At 40.3% G+C, this 21,501-nt stretch overlaps 2 protein-coding genes across 7 annotated transcripts in view; one reads left to right on the top strand and one right to left on the bottom strand.

The window, feature by feature from the left end:
• Positions 1-19,297, top strand: part of LOC114060158 (ubiquitin-associated protein 2-like) — a 74,973-nt gene extending 55,676 nt beyond the window's left edge. For 3 of the 6 annotated variants that reach the window (XM_027889424.1, XM_027889418.1, XM_027889419.1), the window contains 12 exons: positions 4,226-4,293; positions 5,361-5,550; positions 6,179-6,392; positions 7,819-8,093; positions 9,110-9,288; positions 10,262-10,469; positions 11,662-11,701; positions 14,614-14,797; positions 15,903-15,969; positions 16,628-16,823; positions 18,019-18,110; positions 18,999-19,297. In XM_027889424.1, coding sequence (XP_027745225.1) covers positions 4,226-4,293; positions 5,361-5,550; positions 6,179-6,392; positions 7,819-8,093; positions 9,110-9,288; positions 10,262-10,469; positions 11,662-11,701; positions 14,614-14,797; positions 15,903-15,969; positions 16,628-16,823; positions 18,019-18,110; positions 18,999-19,061 — 1,776 coding nt within the window. In that variant the 3' untranslated portion in view covers positions 19,062-19,297. The remainder of the gene's footprint in view (positions 1-4,225; positions 4,294-5,360; positions 5,551-6,178; positions 6,393-7,818; positions 8,094-9,109; positions 9,289-10,261; positions 10,470-11,661; positions 11,702-14,613; positions 14,798-15,902; positions 15,970-16,627; positions 16,824-18,018; positions 18,111-18,998) is intronic. The other 3 variants (XM_027889423.1, XM_027889422.1, XM_027889420.1) reach the window with 3 other exon arrangements.
• Positions 19,298-20,973: 1,676 nt separating this feature from the next.
• On the bottom strand, positions 20,974-21,497 carry LOC114060161 (interferon-like; the record flags this gene model as incomplete). Its single annotated transcript, XM_027889428.1, has 1 exon — positions 20,974-21,497. A coding segment is annotated over one exon (519 nt), but the record flags the coding sequence as incomplete, so codon positions are not given.
• Between the last annotated feature and the right edge of the window lie 4 nt (positions 21,498-21,501).

The following is a 21,501-nucleotide window of genomic DNA, read 5'->3' as shown; positions in this document are numbered from 1 at the left end:
AAAAAAAAAAAAAAAAAAAAAAAAAAAAAAAAAAAAAAAAAAAAAAAAAAAAAAAAAAAAAAAAAAAAAAAAAAAAAAAAAAAAAATTTAAAAAAAATTAAAAAAAAAAAAAAAAAGGAAAGTATAAGAATACAGCTTGTGCCCTTAAAAATACCATTTTATGGAAAATGGTTCCCCTTCAAATCAACCTGATCTTGGTCTTTAAGTAAATTAAGAGTTAACTGTAAAGGTAGAATATGTCCATGTAAGAGATTTGATCTAAATCTCGTGTTCTAAAAATAATTGCATTCTCTCACAAAACACGAGGCAGATTAAAATCTTCCTTGCAAATTTTGACAAAATATCTTTTTCAGGAAGACCCTTATTGAATGTGGGCTTTTCTAGGAGGGCTATTGAAAAAATCTAGTCCTGGGCCAGGTGCCATCGAGTGCCACTATCAATGATTTGGAAGTAAAAATAAAATCGTCGCTGACTGAAATGTGTGGGAAATCCACAATGAATTGGAATAGCATTTAAAAGTAAGCTAGTCAAGCAGAGAATTTGAACCTCTGCAAAACTTGACGTGTTTAAATGAAAAATGCTTTAATGTAACCAAGTGCTCGTTTGTTTTATAAGAATGAAGAGACACCTCCAGAACAAGAGGCTGGTGTCTGGAAAGGAACAACTGAAAAGTTTTCAGGATTGTACTGGATGATGAAGAAAGAACAGCTCAGCATGATTTCTTCAGGGGCTGATGCTGTATCAAAAAGCCCATATTGTAGTCTCTCTTCCCTGTCTCTTAATCATTTGTGATTTATATTGCGGGCTTTCCTGAACTTGATTCTTAAGTACTACATCCAATTTCTCACTGCTTTTACAGAAAAAAAATGGTGTATAATAGCTGAAAATAACTTACTGATAGAAGAGGTCCTTGAGAGGGAGATTTTTAGTTTACTGGATCTGAAAAGATTACTTTAGGCGTATATCATAGGCTCTGTCTTTAATCTAGCAAAAGCATAATATGAACACGTGGCTGGAAAATGGACCTACACATTGAAGTGTATAACAAGTAATTCAGCAACATGGCTAATGATTAAAAGAACCCGGAAGCTGATGTATTTGCCATCTGAAAGAAAAGAATAGGAGTTTTTCTAAAGAATATGTCTGTTTAAATATGGTGTTCTCTAGTCAGATATCAGTTGTGAGCAGGTAAGTGAAGTTTGAAGTCATTTGACTTGAGAAGAATTAGATCTTTGTGATCAAATAATCCTGCCTTGTAATTATCTATAGTAGTGAGTATTGGACAAATATAATAGGTATTAAATAGAGTGGAAACTGCTTGTAGTTAAAACAGGAGGTTGTATTTTGTTAATGGGATATTCAGCACATAGACAGTGAAGGACCAGACAAATTATATACTGTAAGTGGCTCTGGGTTTTCCTCTTAAAATTGTGATCATATTCTCCTGGCTAAAGAAAGTCAAGTTAAACTACAGAAACTATCCAAAGGAGAGAAATAGAATACGTACAAATTGCTGGAAAGTGGGTGAAGGCAAACATTTCCCGTACAATATTGGTAGTTGTAGTTTTTATTTGAAACAACAGCAACACTTTAAACAAAAAATTAAAAAAAGAAAGAGGAAGAGCGTAATTTGGTGGGAGTGTTTCCTTTACCAGGAGGCAGCATGAGAGCTTGTTTTAGTATCTTTAAGCTTCGGTTCATCATATCAAAACAGTAATAAGATTTGTTTCTAATTTGCTTATGTTGAGTTTCTGTGAGGTTGTTGGAGTATATTTACCTATTCTCCTCACCATTCCTGTTCTCCTACTATAGGAGATGGTAGCTAACTGTTAAATGTGTTGTCTGGTGACTGGAGAAAGATTTTATCACAGGAACAGGAGCTGGAAAGCATGGACATTTCACTGCAGATGGAGGAGATATCCTTGTGAGGCCAGCACTGCAAATGGTTCACGACTGTTGGCTCAGTTCTGGGAACGTGCCAGAACCTCAGTGAAAGATGTGTGAGTGTAGTGTGCAGTCAGCGTCATGACTTGGGAGCTGAAAATGCTACTTCTAAGAAACACTTAATACATCTGTGTAATAAAATTGCAGCACAAAATATTTTTTTTGGCAAATGCTGTAATCCCAACAAAGTTCTGAACTGAGTGCTTGATTGGAGCTTGTGGCAGTGAGTTTGCTGCAGAGTGTAGTATAAATCTCAGTGTAGCTGAACTGGTGGCTGGACACTTCTGTTTGCATGCTGGTTCACTTGTAGGGAGCATTTCCTCTCTCACACATCAAGCATGCTTTTGCCTTGTCACAAACATCTTCAGGCTCCTTAATTTGCTTAGCTTTTGGATTATTCAGTGTTTTATCCATGGCTAGTCTTATACTGCATTCTTACGTGAATGTAAGAAACAGCTGACATTACAAAGAATTTAATATTTAACCAAGGGATTGCAGACCATAGGCTGCTGCCATTGGCTGACCACCTTTTGCCATATAATGCAGAAGTCCATAACACCACAGAAAGTACAGTACACGTCGTTCTGGAACAACACATACAATGGGGAAAGGGCTGAACAATAGAGGAACAGCCTTTTTAATGGCAAATATGCTTAAGCTGATTGTGCTTTGTTGGTTTTGGTCAGTACATAGAGTTGTGGGCTGGCAGCATTATGCTCAGGATACAGTTGTGTTCCAGAAATGAGAGATTGAAGTGTGTTGTATTGGCAGTAAGGGAAGGGAAAAAAACATAGGGTGGAACTGTGGTGGTACTAATTTTTTCATGGCCTCATGTGTGGGATGTAAATGGGTGCTGGGAGAGTAAGTGCTGGAAATTGCTGGAAAGTGGGTGAAGGCAAACATTTGCTGTACAACATTTGTTGTTGTAGTTTTTATTTGAAACAACAGGAAGACTTTAAACAAAAAATTAAAAAATTTGTGCTTGGCCTCTGAGTGGTGATTGCTCCCAGGCAGCCCTTCCATGTCCTTCTTAAATCAGCAATGTTTCATAGGAGAATCCCTATCAAATGTCCATATTCAGTGATACACGTGCTTTCAGTAGAGCTGCCTGTAGAATTGCAGGTGAAATTGTCTTATGTGTGTGATGCCCTTTAACTGGGCTGCTAGCAGTGTATGCAGTTAAAATGCATCCTTTCCTGCAACAGTTGTAGTCAAAGGGCACATTCTAGAGGTGTTCTTTGTGGGTGTTGGAGTAGGTCAGGTATTCTTCAATCTAAAGATAAGGGCACACTAAAGGAATTAAGGGTGATTTTGTGCAAATGAAATTGAAAGTATAAACGTTGTACCTGGGTACCTTTGTCTTGCTCAGCCTAACCTGGTTCCCAAGTACTCCTGTCAACGGAAACAGATTAGCCCTAGGAAGTTGTACCCACTTTTTAAACAAGAAAAGCTATTAAAAAGCACAACCACACAGCAAAAAAACACAACGCCCCTACAAACCAAGCCCATCCCCTTTCCCCCGAAACTCTAACAAGCCAACTTCACTTCCCCAGGTACTTGTGCAAATACCTGTCTTTACTGTAACAGCCTGGTGAGAACAGTGTGGTTTTCTTCAGTGGGTGGTCTGACTTGTTGCACTAGTGTTAGCAATTACACTGTTCTCGTTTTATAACTGTTTTCAAATTTGCACTCTCAGGGCAATCAGTTAGAGGTGTTATTGCCACCCCAAGCAGAGCTGCCAAGAAGGAACCACGAATGCTGGTTCCCTGTACTTACCTGAGTGCACACCTGCCTCTGCTGGTGCTGGGAGCTGAAATGTAAGACACAAGGATACATGACATGAGTGGGAGCAGTGCAGTGCCTTATCCTTCTGCAACAAGATCTGTCGGAGCTGCTCTATTGAGTCCCAGGTTGTGCCTGAGCCCTGATGATAGGCCATCTGTCATGTTAATTACTTTGTATCAGTGTGTTTTTCGGTTAAACTGTTTCTCAAGCTGCTGTAGTTACATTGGTATACTGTTGTGTGTTTTCAGTAGATCAACTTTAATTAAGTTGGTACTTGATTCTGTGGAGAAGACTCTGCTGAAGTTTGACTACGCCTATTTGTCTTTTTAAGCAGAGCTGAAGCATAGCTGTTTGTAATGGTAGTTTGACTTTATTTTTATCTTGAAAGTGCATGACTAAGATGGAATTTCTGCAGATGCTGCATGCAGCTGGGAAGTGTGAGCATGTGTATGATTAAAACACCTCCCCTCGTTCTCTGCCCCTCTCTCTTTTTCAGCTTTCTGAAACAAAAGTCTTCACTGCTTCTTCTGTCCCAGCTGAGAACCACGTGACTCCTGGGCAAAGGTAAGCTCTTATTCCATGTTTTCCCTATACTTTAAAAACCTTCTGCTTGATTAATGTTAGCATGCACACATAAAACACTGAATTAAACCTTGGTCAGAGATTGGTCAAACTCATCTCAAAACTGCAAAAGCCTTGCTTGCAAATTGTTGGGTTTATGGGTTCCTGAGTTTAACTATTTTTTACTATGGAAGTGGAGACAAACTTACCAAATCTATGAGCATAATATGTCTTCTGCTTGAGAACTGCTTACAGACAGGAACAAATGTAGCTGGGAAGAAAAGTTTTCTGCTGTTGAAAAGTATGCTCTGGCTTTGGTGTCCGGAAAACAAAACACCTGCCCCTGTAGATACAGAAAGTGTTCAGAATATAGTGGTGAAAAAAATGTATTAACTTGAAAGCTTGCATTGGCAAGAAGGTGAATTTCCATGTAAACATCACAGTTATAGGCCTTTACTGATGATAGAGAGTTAAGATCAAGAGCCAAAAATATATCAATTGCTACCTTCCTTTCCTTGCATTTGTCTTCAAATGCCTGTGTAGTCGTGATGTGGAATCAGTTGCCTACATTGGCCTCTGGTTCCTGGAGAGCATGTTAATGTTGTGTGATGAAGACTTTGGCAGTGGGATAACATGTGATCTGAAAACTAAGTAGAGTGATGGTCCCTAAGATCCTGGTACTGCAGTACTGCAGCAGAATTTCCCATATAATAGGGATGTGATTTGCATGGTGCATGATATCAGGTGGACTACAGTTTATATTCCTGTTTTTCTTTAAGGTAATATGCTCATATGTCTTTACTCCTTTCTTCCAGTGGATGTCCCTCAGATAATGTTGGAAAATATTTTAGTTCGTCCACTCATATAGGGGTGGGTTTTTTGTGTTTGTTTCTTGCTGTTAAGAAACTCTCTTCTATCTCTTTTATATGGCAGACAAACAACATTGGAAAAGACTGTTATTAATAATTCTGTTGCTGGGATAGCAGCTTTACTATTGTTCGTGCTTTCTTCAGTGTCAGTGCAGTTTAATGGTCATGTTCATTATGGCCAAATTTTGCTTTGTTTTACAGCATTGATTTGGTGACACTGCTTCAAAAGCCAGTGACATCTACCCAAGAGGCAGAAAGCAACTCATTTGAAGCTCCTCAGCCCCAGACCTTTGGCCAAGCCTTAGTATTCACAAATTCTCAGCACAGCACACAGATGGCATCAGGAACTGGCAGCTCCAGTGCTGTAAACTCTTATTCTCCTCAAAGTCTGGTAAAATGATCTTATACTTTCTAAGTATTGTTCGTAAATAAATATTTCAGGTTAAACAACTTTTCTAGTGCTTGCCATTTCATGAGATGTTCAAGTATTTGTAAAGTTCAGGTTGCAAATGAGGAATTCCATTCCTTCCATTCACACCCCCCTCCCCAATATTACTTTTTCATTTTGCTAAGTAGTTGTTTCTGTGTTTACATGAAGTAATTGTATTAATTTTTGATTAGAGAGCAGATGTGTTTGTTGCTTGCTGAGGTAGGATAAAATAATTTGTTTACTGTGAAGAGCTGAAGGCCAGAAAACTGGTGGGTTGTTTCCAAGCACATATTTGACTGCTTTTTATGGAAGCATGCCTATTTCTGAGTCAGTTGTGAGGTGTGAAATTGTACATTTATTCTCTGAAAATCGATTCAACTATTAGTAAGTGTATGCTATTTTTAAGATGCGTGGGTTCAAGTAAATTAGTATTATTGCAGTTACAGTGATAGAAGTTCTTACTGGTCATTTGTTAGTAATCTAGGTCTAAAGAGATTTTTAGTTGCTGCCAAATAGCAGCAATTGACCCTGTGATCATGTTCCAATTAGTAATTAAAAAATTCTCTCCTTCTTTTTTGTCTTCTGGTAGTCTGCAGTTCTTTGTTCTGGCTTTGGAGAACTCAGATCCTCTAAACTGGCAAACTCTACTGGTTCCCAAATCTTGGACCAGTTGAAATCTCCAGGATTGGGTCAATTTACCTCTCAACAAAACAGTAGTAATTCTGCCACCACTAGCACAGCTGCAGCATCATCCTGGGATCTAAAACCACCTATTACTCAGTCCTCAGTCCTCAGTCAGTTTGGTAAGTGCTTTGGCATAGCTTTTTTCTCTTTCTCTATTAGCCCATAAAGATATTTTCATGACAATGGCTGTGTAAAATGGCTTTAAAAAAAGACTTTTTCTGAAAAATGTAGTCATAGTAATGCAATTACTTACAACGTTGTAAGAGTTACACTTACTTGCTGGTCATGGACATCACCAGTAAATCACAAACTATGTTTTGATAGCCTTAAACCTGTCCATAAATGTCATTACATCGTTGAAGCTATTGAGCCTTCCATGTAATGACATCTTTGATTTAATGTGTTAGAATATTTACGTGGAACTTTGTTGTGACTGGTTTTCAACAAACGCTGGAGAAGACTTATTTTCATTGTACCTATGCTGCTTGTAGCTGAGTGTAAAGTTGTATTGTGTTTTGCCTTCCCCCCCCCCCAATTTTCTCCTCTGTTACATGAATTTTGAATGAGTACTATATAATTTCTTCATAATGCACGTCTCAGTATTTTTTTCCCCAGCATGCTGAGAATGATTCAGGTTACTTGTTTTGCCTATTCATAATTATATGAATTTTTCATGTAATTTAGTAAAATTGTACAAACAGTGAAAACGATGGAATCTTGGTTTCTGCAGTGCTGTTCCTAGCAGTATTCTCACTGTGAGAGGGTAGCTCTTCTATCTCTCATATATATGTGTACATGTTTATGTATAGATAACCAGCCAATTTTGTAGCAATTGCTATCTTTGACGGGCAGAAATTCTGGAAAAAAAAAAAAAAGGTTATGTGCATTTTAAGTTGCTTTCTAAATTACTTTGCCAACCAGATAAAAAAACCTGCATATTGCAAATGCTGTAGATCTATTACAGTTGTTGTCCAGTGCTCTGAGCCATTTCTTGGCTTTCAGCATCTGAAAAATATGGGATGGGAAGACTTGGGAAAAACCTATCAATGTCCAGCATCTCTTTGACTCTCAACCTTTTTGAGGTTGTAGATGACTTTCTATTTGTTTTGCAAATCTCTTCCTTTGTAAGGGCAGGGAATCCTAACTCGCAGTATCTTTAAATTGCAACTCTTTACCCTTTGGAAGTAATCAATTTTATCATCCCAGTTAACTGCAGAGAAACTTGCAGTGTTTGATTAAAGTAATCCGCACCATTTTTTTGGGACTATGTAGATAGGTTTGTTTTCATATTTTTTGGGGAAAGCTAAATAATACTTGTCCACAGCAGTTTATTTAGAGTAGAGGATACCAAGTGTTGTCCTTGTTGTTACAGTGGTAATGTTCAATATGAAACTTGCATGATCTCTGAAAGAGACTTGCACATGCTCTAAAACCGTAACTGTTGAGTATGTCAGGTCATCCAGATTCTTCCATAAAGAGTAGAACGGTGAAGAGCAGAGTTCAGTGCTTTAATTTTGATATTTCTTTTTCCCCAACACTGACCAGACTTTAAATCCCAGCCTGAACCATCCCCAGTTCTGAGCCAGCTGACCCAGCGACAGCAACAACAAATACAGGTGGTTCCTGTTCCTCCTCCTGGGCTGGAGTCGTCCTCCTCCCAGGTAAAACTCCGAGAGCCATCACCGGTAGACACCTCTACAGCTGTTAGCAAAATATTGCAGCTTCCCACTATATCTATGGATAACCAGGCAGTGACTCTCCATCAAACCCAGCAGAAACAGATAAAACCACCAAAACGGAGGATAACTCCAGCGTCCAAGGTGGGTAATTGTGCTTAGTCAATGTAAAACATAGGAAAACTTGTATCAGCAGTGTCTCTCACCTGTACTGAGCACTGGTGAGGCCACACCTTGAGTGCTGTGTTCAGTTCTGGGCCCCCATGACAAGAAAGACATTGAGGTGCTGCAGTGAGTCCAGAGGAGGGCATTGCAGCTGGAGTAATGTCTGGAGCACAAGTCCTGCAAGGAGCAGCTGATGAAGCTGGGTGTGTTTATCCTGGAGAAAAGGAGGCTCAGGGGGGACCTTATAGCTCTCTACAATTACCTGAAAGGTGGTTGTAGCCAGACGGGGGTTGGTCTCCTCTCCCAAGTAAGAAGTGATAGCACAAGAAGAAATGTTCTCAAGTTGCCCCAGGGGAGGTTTATATTGGATATTAGGAAAAATATCATCACTGAGAGGATTGTCAAGCACTGGCACAGACTCTACAGGGAAATGGTGGAGTCACCATCCCTGGAAGTGTTTAAAAGGTGTGAAGGTGTCCTGCTTAGGGACGTGGTTTAGGATTTGGCAGTGCTGTATATATTGTGTATAAATTGATAGAGAAAAGGAGAGTAAAGACCTTGGTATATTTCGTTTTTATAAAGCAGGAAATCCTAAGTCATTATGTCCAAAATAGAGTGGTGATGACTTTTCCAAGCAAGTTTGCTCTCTGTGGAAAATGACTGTTGGCTGAATGATTTTTAGATTGACTTAATAGCCACAATATGAATATTGGCTGAGGGGGAGGGATGTACACAGATGACACTTACATGTTGTAGAACAGTATGGTTTACTCTTTCAGCTCCAGTTGAGGGCAGAATCAATGAATTAATTCCAGGCTGCAGGGACGTAGTTAATTTATGTAGTATAAACTGTTGTCACAGTTTTAGTTAGAAGCACAGGCTGAGGCAGTAACTGAAGAAGACTGTAGCTAAAGAGAGGTGAGATTGTCAGTTACTGGTATGTTTAATAGAGATAGTGCATACAAAGGTGTCATGGCTTTTTATCTTCATTTAAGATTCCTGCCTCTGCAGTGGAGATGCCTGGATCAGCAGATGTGACAGGGTTAAATGTTCAGTTTGGAGCTCTTGAGTTTGGATCAGAACCTACACTCCCGGAGTTTGGATCAACTTCAAGCAGTGAGAATACCAGCCAGGCGACCAACAATAGCTTATACTCAAAATCTGTGAAGTATGTGTGAGTTCCCCTCCTGCATTTGCCTTCTTGAGGGGGTCAAGTTTGTGCCAAAAACATCAAGGCATGGTTACAATGTAATGGGAGGGGAAAATATGGTGAATTATAAGGCTAAGTGTTTTCTGTGGATTGCATCTAAAAATGAGAAATTTCTCCTCTGGTGATAATCAAAATCTCCCTGGATTGGGTCAAAGTGAAGCTGGAGATGACATGAGTATAAATAACCTTATATGTTTAATGGCTCTGATTTTCAGATTTGTTTGAGGGTTTGTTCATCACAACCCACATTTTTCTCTGTTTAATCCAGGAGAGTTGACCTTTGTACCATATAGGTGTGTTAGTAGATTGGCACCAGATTACAGATCTGATGCTCCTATGGGATGAGAAAAGAAGCCAGTCTGTCAGTATGCCAGAGCTCTTACTGAAATGCTGAAATAGCCAGTGATGAGTGCCAACGTGCCAGTAACCCAGTTTTTTCATCCTTATTCAAAAGTTGGCATCAGTTAAAAGCTTCCTGAAGTTAATTCAGAAATATTAATAAAAATAAACTTTTATGTTAATTTCTAGTTTTATACATGATTTAAAGTATTTGGAAAGTAAAACATTCCTGCATGTTTTAAAGTATTTTTTTCTCTTTACATAGTTCTATTGGCAACATTAGAATTCTAATGTGAAGAGATTCTGTTTCTCATTATATACCAGACTTCATCGATCTGCCTTTTTAAAAAAGAGAGATTATGGATGTTAATTCATCCTTTGAGAAAGTGGAAAAAACATCAGTGTAGCTGATGTTTTGAAACAGGGGACCAAAGCAATATTACACAATTTTTTAAAAATTATTATATTTTATAGTATAAATAATTTAGATTTGTCTGCATGTCTAAGGTAGGTCTGGATAACTGTGTAAGGAGCTGATATTTTCATGAGGGTATTTGAGATACTTACCAAGATGATAAATAATTTTTACTTTTTCCAGTGATCCTTTGAATACCTCTTTGCCAATATCCAATACAGTACAGGAGTCCACCTACACAACCTCTGCCATCAGCTCTTCCAGTCTGACCTGCTCATCCCAGAGCACTAGCCCAGTAACAGCTTCCTCCTATGACCAGACTTCTGTGCATAGTAGGATAGCGTACCAAAGCTCCATGGCTCCGTCTGAACCAACCCCTGTGGTAGTTACGGTGAGTCCAGTTCAGAAATAACATCTTGGAAAAGGGGAAATGTTCTTACCCGTGTTAGGCTTGCGTTACCCTGCTGTGTTAATGTTTTAACCAAGCCAAGTGGTATTTTTGGTTCCCAAGCCCAACCACTTACTTGTTTTTGCTTCTCCTAGTGTGTAGTTGGTTTTGGCAATACTGTGTTTGGGATACAAGAGCCTCAGATTTTATGGCTTTTGGCATCTTAAATTTTCTTTTGAACTGTTTTTTTTTTTTAACACGTAAGATTCTATTTGAGTTTCTTTCTCTAAAGCTTAGCTTTTAAAAGTGGAACTATTTCTATGTAAATATTAGTCATGGTATTTTGCCATAACTTGACCATTTCTATCCAAAGGTACATTATTTATTAACTTTATATGGCACCTAACAAACAGATCCCAAAGTTTTTTGGCCCCTCCAGCATTACTTTTCTGTTGGATTTAAACACCATTGGGATTTAATTACGTGTGTTTTTTTAATAAGCATAAGGAGAGGTCTAATACAGGACAGAGAGAATCTCTTTTGGGAGATTCAAAAACATCTACTCTCTTTGTATATGGAATGTAGGTTTGTTTTAAAAGAACTTAATTTATTAAATGTTTAAGCAACTTGTGAGAGTTTGTAAGTTTATTTACTTCTGGCCTTTGTTATGTGTTGGCTCAGTCACACTTGTCTTCTGCACTAGCTCGTATGTACTGGTGAGGATCAAGCATAGACTATCCACTTCTGTTCTCCAGCGTTACCCAAAAAACAACTGGTGCTTCTCAAGTCTTATCTTTCAATGGAAAAAAATTGGCGTCTCTGTGTAACTTGGATAGTTAAAATTGTGAGTTGCATTAGATCAAAAGCACAACCATTTCCTATATGTTAATGCAATTCTTTCTTTCATATCGGTGTGAACCTGAAGTTTATGTCATATACAGTACATGGGAAGGTCTGCTGCTGATGGGTGTATAATGGGCAGTGGATGGGATTCTGTGTGTTCAGGACACCTTGCACTTGAGACAACTTTATTATGTGGTTTTGTTAAAGGCAATAAAAATTTAATTTTCTGCCTTGTCGTTCAATTTAGAATGAGTATAGAATTTTGCATGAAGCATGTTGGATGTGTGATTCAGTCTGAAAGTTTAATGTACCTCTAAGATGATTTATTCATTCATTTTTCCTTTGCTTACAGAACGGGCACAGCGGTGTTAGAACACAGGCAACTCTTGACAGTAAGTTTACAAAGCTTGGTTGTGCACAGAACTTTCTGATCTTTCATTACTACTTGCTGGGTACACAAGCATAGCAGTGACATCAGGCTTAAGGTTTTGTATTGTTCTCTATGACTAATTTATGACTGACCTATTTGAGTTTATTCTGTGCTTGCATAGGATATACTGCTTGCTTCTTGACGAAAATTGAAGTATGAAAGCAGCTTTATTAAATCTACAAACCTAAACAGCCTCAGAATTAGAGAAGCTGCTTTGCAGCTGCTTTTTCTTTTGAATTTGCCTGCCAGAAATTATTTAATGTAAAATTAAAATTCGAAATTAAACATTATTATAAAATTTCTTAGCAGTTCTCCCAGTTCTCAGTTGGTAAGCTGTGACTAGTATTTAGCTGTAATGAAACAAAGTCACATCCTCTGAGTGCACCTCTCACTGGGTATAGTGTCACCCATGCCCTGTTAAAGGCCCGTGGGAGATAAGGGTGACGGACACATTCCCTGTGTTGGTACCTGGATGCCTTGAAACAATACCTCAGTACTGACTCTGTACAGGTGTTACTGTTTCTCCATCTTGGCCTGTTTCTAATGTAGTAGTGACCTGTGACACTGTTACAACACTCTTGCTGGAGTTAAAATAATTTAGGTATAGTGTTCACTCTTCTGACCTTTATGTGCTGTTCTGCGGGGGTTTTCAGGGGCAGCAGTGTGAATGAGCATCTTTTGGAATTCCAACATCTCAATTTTAGGTCCAACCTCCTCTTAAACACCTCTTCAGGTGGGTCGTTAGTTGGATGGTGTTTTGTTAGTTGCAAGTTCGATTTAAGTGAGCAGGAGGAGAGTATGCTCAGAGAGTTACCATGGAAAACAGTGACATAGATAAAGACAACTTTTCAAGTGGAAAACTTTCTTTCTTTCATGTACAGAATTAATAAAAAATTTATGAAATTCACTACAGGACTTGTCTTTTTGCTATAGAAAAGAAAGATCTGAGAATTCTTAATATTTTTGAAATTGTTCTGTAATGGCTTTATTAGTCTCTTTTACTGTGCTAGTTCTCTTTTGAGTTCATTTCTGTGTTTTTTCTGTATTTCAAGGACATTAATTGGAATCAGTCTTCTTCCATTGAATCTGTTTCATGCCTTCAAATGATTCTGAATTTCTCTCTTAACTATTGAAAGTACTGAACTTTTCCCTTCTGTATGTGCTATAATGTTCTTAGTTGTTCATGTGTTATCTTTACTGTTGTTCTCCCTAAATATCCAGATGTCCTGCTTCCTAAACCCTTAGTTCAGAGCCTGAGTGATTATAGCTCTGTGTATTATAATTCTGGCATCTTACTTGTCTCCTGGTTTTCTTTGTCTTGCACATTGTGTTCAGGTGTCTTGTAAGGGGTCTTAAGATGGTGATTCCACCCCTTGAATTGAGGGCATCCACTTTTACTTCAAAAAGGGAACTCTACTTTAAATGTATTGAGAGCTTCAAATGTTATTTACTTCTTTTTAAATGAAAATACTGCCAGGAGGTATCAGTGTGCCCAGGTGGCCAAGAAGGCCAATGGCATCCTGGCCTGCATCAGGAACAGTGTGGCCAGCAGGAGCAGGGAAGTGATCCTTCCCCTGTACTCTGCGTTGGTGAGGCCACACCTTGAGTATTGTGTTCAGCTCTGGGTCCCTCAGTTCAGGAAAGACATTGAGGTGCTGGAGCAGGTCCAGAGAAGAGCAACCAGGCTGGTGAAGGGACTTGAGCACAAGTCCTGTGAGGAGAGGCTGAGGGAGCTGGGGTTGTTTAGTCTGGAGAAGAGAAGGCTTAGAGGTGACCTCATTCTTCAACTCCCTGAAGGGAGGTTATAGCCAGGTGGGGGTCGGTCTCTTCTCCCAGGTAACCAACAATAGGACAAGGGGACTTGGGCTCAAGCTCTGCCAGGGGAGGTTTAGGTTAGATGTTAGGAGGAAATTCTTTACAGAGAGGGTGATCAGGCATTGGAATGGCCTGGCCAGAGAGGTGGTGGATTCAGTGTCCCTGGAGGTTTTTAAGCAGAGATTGGATGTGGCTCTCAGTGCCATGATCTTGTAATTGGAGTTGGATCAGGGGTTGGACTCGATGATCTTGGAGGTCTTTTCCAACCCAATCTATTCTATGATTCTATTCTATGATAGTTGCTGCCTTCATAACTATTTTTGCCTCTTGGAACTCCATTTTCTGTCATACTTCTTGCCAAAGACCTGTTGATTTCTGTTTGCATTGCAACCCAGCAACCTGACTTGGGTCATTTAGCTAGGAAGTCAAACCAATAAACTGAACAAACTGATGTGTAACTTTCAAGTGTGTATTTGACTTTTTTTTGCTGACCAGTCTAAAAATGTCTTCACATGCCTTGCAAGGTTGTGATGATCCACTGAGGAGTGGTCTCTGGTTTGGTATGGAAGTATGGCCCAGCAGAAGGCAGGGCTCAGCTCCTTTCTGAGTTTTATTTGTGACTGAGTGCTGCAATCACCAAGGGTGCTGTGTTGGTTGGAATAAAGAAACAGAGCTGTAGCTAAAACTAGATTTGTACAGTGTCTGAAAAGGCACAAACGACTTGTGTTTGCAAGACCAAAATCAAGGAATTCTGAAATTATTTGTGAGCAAAAGCTAATAATCCAGATAGTGACAGGTGAGTTGCAGAAGTCTGTAGTTACTATATAGGCAGCAGTGAAAATTATAAATCTATTATAAGTAAAGAGCTTAAAAGTTTAAAAAGGTAGTTCAATTGCTGTTTAAATTCTCTTAAAAGCCAAATTGCTTGTTATGGTTACCAGTTCTTAACAGTTTGTTTTTTGTAAACCAAGGGAAAATACTATTGTAGTCCTGAGCCCAGTCTGGGACATCAGACATGCTGGAATTTCTCTCTGAATGCTTCTTTTTAACTTGTTGCAGCTAATTCATCAATTCCAGCACCTAAGACAGAGCCTTCTCCCTCACTACCCTCAGCTGGTTCTCTGCCCAGCGTGGTGTCCACCACAGCCTCGCTCCTGCCTTCAGCATCGCAGCACGTGGCAGCGTTGCCCAGCTTGCCTCAGTCCAGTGATCTGGCCAGCAGCTCACTCTCCCAGTTAAGCAGGTACAGTAGGAGTTCTGATAAACACAGGGTTTACTTTTGGGGAAAGGACAGATGTAAGGGTGATTCTGTATGGGACTGTCAGACACCAGGGTCTCCTTCTCTGATGAGCACTAGAATTAGGAGAGAGTTTCAGAGAAGAAGATTGTTCGTGTTGCAAAGTATGAGCTCTGGGCTGCCTCCTAATGGCAGAGCAGCTGCTGTCCCAAGTTTCTGTGGTATAAACACAGTTTTGTGTTTCAAAGGGTTTGCTTCAATCATGCCAGTTAAATTGATTCCCCTTTTTTAAGCATCTAGCCGTACATGTGGTTTATGTCTTTATTTTGTTTACCTTTGTTCAATGTTCATTCAGTTTATTGCATACTGCATGGATTAGCATAGAGTAAGTTACATTGTTGACGTGGAATGTAAGGTATAACTTTTGTCAGTGTAAATGTTTAAGAACCAGTTTCAATCACCATTCAGGGACACATTTAAAGACCTCTGGATGAGTTATGGGACAAATACCCTTCAGTTCCAATTGGTTGAGTTAATATTATGTAGCTTAAAATGTGAGAAATGCTGTAGTGAGTCAAACCAAAGCACTGCCTCACTTAAAACTTGTCCCCCATGTTGAAAGAATGAGAAACAGGACTTGTGTTTGCATGAACCTTTTGATTTTGGAGTTGGTGTCCTGGAGTCACTGCTACATAATTCCTGAAGCAACTATTGTTTTTCTAAAGATACAGTAGATTGAAAAATACAAATGAATGGTGGTTTAGGTGTTTCTTGTTAGTAATAGTGACTCTGTACTTGAATTTTTTCATTAAAAGGTAATAGGATAATAATTAAAGGAAAAAATACCTGTAAGGGGGTATATATATATATATATACACATATGCATTCCTCTGTGTGTATGTACATACGCACCCTTACAGAGAATTTTTTTGTTCAACTACATGTGTATACACATAATCCCCTAGAATTTTTGGTCTTTAACTAATGTCCTGCTGCGAATCTGTGTTTGTATGTATATGTGTGTATGTACACGTGCATATATATGCATATATATATATAAAATAGTTCTAAGGAAAACTAATTTTGTTAATTCTTTGCAATTTCTTTCTAGCTCCCTTTCCAATCATCAGAGCAGCCTGTCCCCTGCCTCAGTGTTGTCTTCAAGCACATCACATGTGGTAAGTCCTGTTTGCAGTTCAACAGCTCTTTGGCATATAGTCAGTTTATCTGATAACGGAGACCTTCTCTTCAAGTTCAGTGTGTCCCAGTACCTTGAGAACTGAAACAAGAGCCCTATCTCAGAGAAGAAAGACTGCCAGCCCTCTAGTGGCAAAAAAAGTCTTTACCACTCGTGATTTGTATCAGATTAGGAATCACTGAGATTTACCAGTCACACAGCTGCAGAGGAAATTGTCATGCCAGCAAGGGGGGATGAAATAAAAGAAAAAAGGATGTCTTGTAACAAATTTATTAAAAGAAGAAAGAAAAAACAAACATAGAAGTGGTGAGCTGAAACGTCTCCAAAAAGGAGAGGTTAGCTGGCAAAATGCGGGGTGATGGAATGATATATGTTACGTTTGAGTTACTGTGGTATAATTTTGTGATGATATAGCAGTTTGAATTTGGCTATCATGTAATAGTTTTCTCTGAATCACAAAAAAGAATCACAAGCATGCAACTTAGTTGCTTGCTTGGAATGTAGATAAAGCCTATCTTTTGCATGTGCTGCTGTTACTTAAAAGTTTGTTGTTTTTTTTATTTTGATTTTTTTTCCCCAGCCTCTTCCACTGTGGTTTATTTGCTCCGTGATCCTCATTCTTTTTGTCTCCTTTCTAGCACACTAGTATTGAGAACACAACTTCGCTGCAGCCCTCAACAACTTTTTCAACTGCTTCAACCTCAGCCACTAGCACCACCTCCTCGGTTGTCAGCATGGCAAGCAGTATGAACACTACAAACAGCCTTGGCCTGAGCGTTACCAGTGTGTCTATACCAGCTGCCACCACACGGGCAGCTCCCTTAGTGTCTTCAGGTTGGCAATATTGACAGATCACGTGGATAGACAGAGGATTTCAGTCAGCAGGGCTGTCAGTTGAGCATCTCACCAGCCATAACTGCGCTAAGAAGTCCACACTCATGACTAACGTTTCCAGCGTGCTGTATTTGCTGGCTTGTGAAATAAAATTGCCTGGTTTTGTCTATTTGAAGTATTTGTTAGGGTATTATGTGGCATTTATATAGCACGTTCCGTCCCCAAAGAGCTTTATAAATAGGCACCAGGGCAGTTCTGGCTTGAGAAGTTTTGGGCTAGAAAATTCACTCAGTTTTGTATTCCAAGTTGTGAGCAGCTCTTGGCTGTGAGTTCATGTTAGCTTTAATTTCAGTCTTCTCTGTGACTTGAATTCATTTGGCAGTATCAGAATATACTGCAGTGTCCTCATTATCATATGTCACATCCCTACTGCCACTTCTATAGAAAGGAAGAAAGTGTCTGGGTATTTCACAGCAAACAGCACTTCAGAAAGGGGGTCCTTGGAGAGAGAAGGCTGGGAGGCTTCTTGCACTGATGTGGAAGCAATGCTTAATTTTTTCTTACCTAATAAACCTGAACTACTAAAAGGAAATCCTATGGAGGGAAGTGAGTGATCTTATACTAAGATCAAGCTTACTTGCAGAAGGATTTCTCATTTCCATAGTTTGTAAAGGAAGTGTCTGATGACTGGCTGAAGTGCTTTGTTCTTTTACTGTTCTGCTTCCTCGCACTGCGACATGGAGGCAGCTGAAACCATTTCAGTCATCTTCTCTTTGCTATTCCCAGCTGCAGTAAGTCACCCACAGAAAGTATGCTGGCAGCATTTGGTGCTTTCCAGTCTATTGCTGGTGATAAGGGGGAATGTGTTGACAGAGCAGAAAATGAGAGAATTTGCTCTCTCAGATTGCAATGATGTCTAAAATTTGCCTTGGACAAAGTAAATTACAAAATCAGGCCTGTTCTTTAGGACTGTTTTCAGTCTTAAGTAGCCTGTGCTTTCCCTTCCTTAACGCATAGTTAAACTCTTCAGGCTATTTTGAGCATTTTCATCAAAGAGCACAAAACTTCTGCGTAGTTTTGCTCTTTACTAGCTAAGGCAGTGCAGCCACCAGAACTTGTGCAGCTATCTTGTCTCAATGCTAAAGCCTTTCCTTTTCTAAAGGCTTGTTAAAATGTCTGCATTTTGATTCTACAGGCAAAGCACCCCCAAACCTGCCTCAAGGTGTACCACCCTTGTTGCATAACCAGTATATTGTGGGACCTGGAGGACTTCTGCCTGCCTACCCAGTAAGCAGTTTCATTGTTTTTGTCCTTGATTGCTTAACCCTTGGCCCAAGTGGGCCCTCCAGACCTGCTACTGTCTATGCCAAGGCATTTTTGGTGGCACACGTCACCTGGAATTCTTGTTCTAAGTGCTAAAGAATGTATTAAATACTTTCAGTAGGGGCTTACTATTGGTAGTAAACTGCAGAGCTGTTGGTGCAGACTTGATCTGGCTGCTCTTGTAGCTAAACATGTATTTCTATGGTTTTCAGTGTTACCAGGTTTTAGACCCTTTGAATAGAATTAGGCTCATTTAGGTTTGTGTTACTGGAATAGATTTACCGCGGTAATGGTTGAAATGTTCCATGTGTCCTATCTGCCGAGTTGAAAAATGACACGTAAGTTGTTGGTGTTTGACCAGGATCAAGGTATTTTTGGTTATCTGGTTTTTGAATCTAAAACTTTATTCCAGTAGTTTTTCTATATCAGACTAAATGTGAGGGGATACCATAGGTTGCTTTGTGGTCTAGTCATCAGATCTTAAATGTTGCTGCTCTCTAAAGTAATGGTTACAGCAAAGAGGGCTGTTGTTCTTACTCCCAAACCTGAATGCTCTGCAGATTTTTTCAAAAGTTAAGGAATGATGTATCTGTGAAAACCGTATTGAAAATGGGACAGTCAAACTCCCCTCAGAGGACTGCTGTCATCAGGAAACAACATCAGTGACAAGCCAATTTTAACCTTAGTTTTCTACTAGCCTTAAAATGCTACAGTCCCTGTTAACACAATACAATGTGGAACTGTACACCTTTAATATAGAGTGGGCCTAAGTAAAACTCTGTTCAAGGCCCCAAATTGAGCAGCATCAGAGAAAAGTGTTATAATGATCTTGTATTTTTGTCTGTCTTTAAGCAGATTTATGGTTATGATGATCTCCAGATGCTTCAATCCAGGCTACCAATGGTAAGTAAATGACTTGGTTTATTTCATTTTTAACAAGTTGTCTTCAGTGTTGATCATTTGTGCCATGTAAATTGGTTCATTTAATGGTGTTTAGGAGCTCTTTGTTATGTTCTATGTTCTAGGTTTTTAAAAATATTTTGTTTTCTAAATTTTTACAGCAAGGTAATGTAAATTGATATGGAGCAACTGTCGTATCATGCATTTGTCTCATCTGCAAAATCTTTAGATAGAAGTGAATGTGCTCTGTGCTTCTGAGTGGAGAATTTTCCAATTGTTGTAGCAACATTAGAACATTTTGTCAAATCTAGATGAAGTGTGAGGACGAGTGTTTTCTTTTACCAAGAGGTAGGGTTGTGCAGCAAGTAAAGAAACTGGCAGACAATAAGTGTATCTGACAGTTTTTCAAGGCCCTCATGAGTGCAGATATTTGCATGGCAACAAGTGCAGGTGAGCTGCACAAAGGAGTGTGTGCTGATTTTTCTTCCTTATCTGGATGCAGAATGTAAATGGCATGTGAGACAGGCTGAGCTTGAAGATAGGTTCAAAAAGAACCTCAGCCTACATTGCAAAATGGTGAAGAATTTTCTTTTTATAAAGCTAAGATAAGGGTCTTGTAGAGAAAGTTTGATACTATGTAACTGAGAACAGTTACGTGATTAAGTGATGCAGTGTATCTGTAGAGGCACAAGTGGAGCCACAGGCGGTGATCTAAAAAAGAGGTATCACTGGATAAGTGCCATAATTTAAAATCCAAATCAGTATACCAGGTCTTCCATGTAGAGTTAGGGGCAACCAGAGTCAGATAGTTTAAGGTGAGTACAGCGGTGACCCAGACAAAGCCCTGTCCAGCTGCAGACCTTAAAAAAAGAAACCCTGCCCCTACCACAGGAGACACTCCTGCAAAGCTTCCCTGACGTGAGTTGTAAAATGACTTGTGTTGGAAGGGACCACAGAGGTAATCTAGCTCCAAGCCCCTGGCCATGGGAAGGGACACCAGCTACTACAACAGATTGCTCAAAGCCTCATCTGATTTAACCTTGAAACTGTCCAGGGATGGGACATCCATAATTTCTCTGGATAACCTGTGCCAGTGTCTCACCACCCTCACAGTAGATAATTTCTTCCTAATACCTCATCTAAACCTACTCTCTTTCACTTTCAAGACATTTCCCCTTGTCCTGTCACTACATGCTCTCAAGTCCATTCCAAGATTCCTTCCAAAGTCGCTCCAGCCCCTGTTTCAAAATCTGTTCTTGTCTTTCTTTTAAGCTCCCTTGAAGTGTTAAAAGGCTGCAGTAAGGTCTGCCTGGAGACTTTACTTACCCAAGCTGAAAAACCACAACTGTCTCAGCCTTTCTATGTAGGAGCAGTGCTGTGTTACTCAGTTCTGCTTGTGGCCATCCTTTGGATCTGCTCCAACAGGTACCATTAGCCTGAGGACCCAAGCTCAAATCATCAGTTGATGGAGATGGAAAGCATAGAGGACATGAGGACTCAGGAGATAATTGTAATAGGGATGCTTACACCAGGCATTGCTTTTCAAAAGAGGTTGCTGCAAGATCATCCCTGTGGAGGCAGCAGGGAGAAGAGGGGTCAGGGGATGTGCTGAGAGCCGTGTTAGGGTCAGGGCTCGGTGGAGGTGTTGATTGGAGGTGACTTCCCTGTGTCCCAGAGGGGGGTTGCTGTGCTGGTGAGACAAGAGGCAGTGGGACTTGTTTTGTAAGAGGTCTTCATTTGGTGTGTCATAAATAAGTGGATAAATAGAGAAATAAATCAATAGGCAAATAAATAAATAAATAGGTAAATCCGTGTGTTTGTGCAAATAAATAGGGGAGAGGGGTTGTAGGGCACGAGTGCGTTGTGTGAGCGGTGTGTGTTTCGTCGGGTGAGGGGAGGCGGGAGGGCAGAGGTGGGTGCGGGTGGTGGGTGTCAGAGGGGTGTTGTGGGGGTGGGTGGAGCTGTGTGTGTGTGTTTGGGCTGTCGGCGCATGGCGCGGGTGAGGTTGTGGAGGTGGTGGAAAGAGGGTTGAGCTTCGAGGCGGACGTGTTCCCAGGCACAGGCGCTGTGGTTGTGGGCACGGAGGAAGAGGTGGATGTCGCTGAAGTACTTGTTGATGGTGGTGAGGGGGTTGCGGGGTCCTTTGAAGAGGCGTGCGCTGTCGGGACGGCAGTGCTCGAGGCGGTGGATGTAGTGCTGGAGCTGGTTGAGGAGGCGGTGGCGTGACTGGGTGTGCCAGTGCTGGGAGGTGCTGTTGGTGCTGAGGGTGTGGAAGAGGTGTTGGAGGATGCGGAGGGCGGCGGCGGTGGCTTGTTGCGGGTTGAGGTTGGTGTGTCGGAGGGTGTCGGGGAAGAAGGGCTGGTTGTGGAGTTGACAGGTGTGTGTGGAGTTGGGAGCCATGTGGTGGAGGAGCTGGAGCTGTTCCCAAGGGAAGTTGTCATGGTGGGTCCAGAGG

The sequence above is a fragment of the Empidonax traillii genome, unplaced genomic scaffold, assembly GCF_003031625.1.
Source record: "Empidonax traillii isolate 1590-97213 ecotype Southwest subspecies unplaced genomic scaffold, ASM303162v1 scaffold262:size680716, whole genome shotgun sequence".
Lineage (NCBI taxonomy): Eukaryota > Metazoa > Chordata > Aves > Passeriformes > Tyrannidae > Empidonax > Empidonax traillii.
The sequence above is the reverse complement of the archived record's forward strand: the minus strand, read 5'-3'. Positions and strand labels throughout refer to the sequence as shown.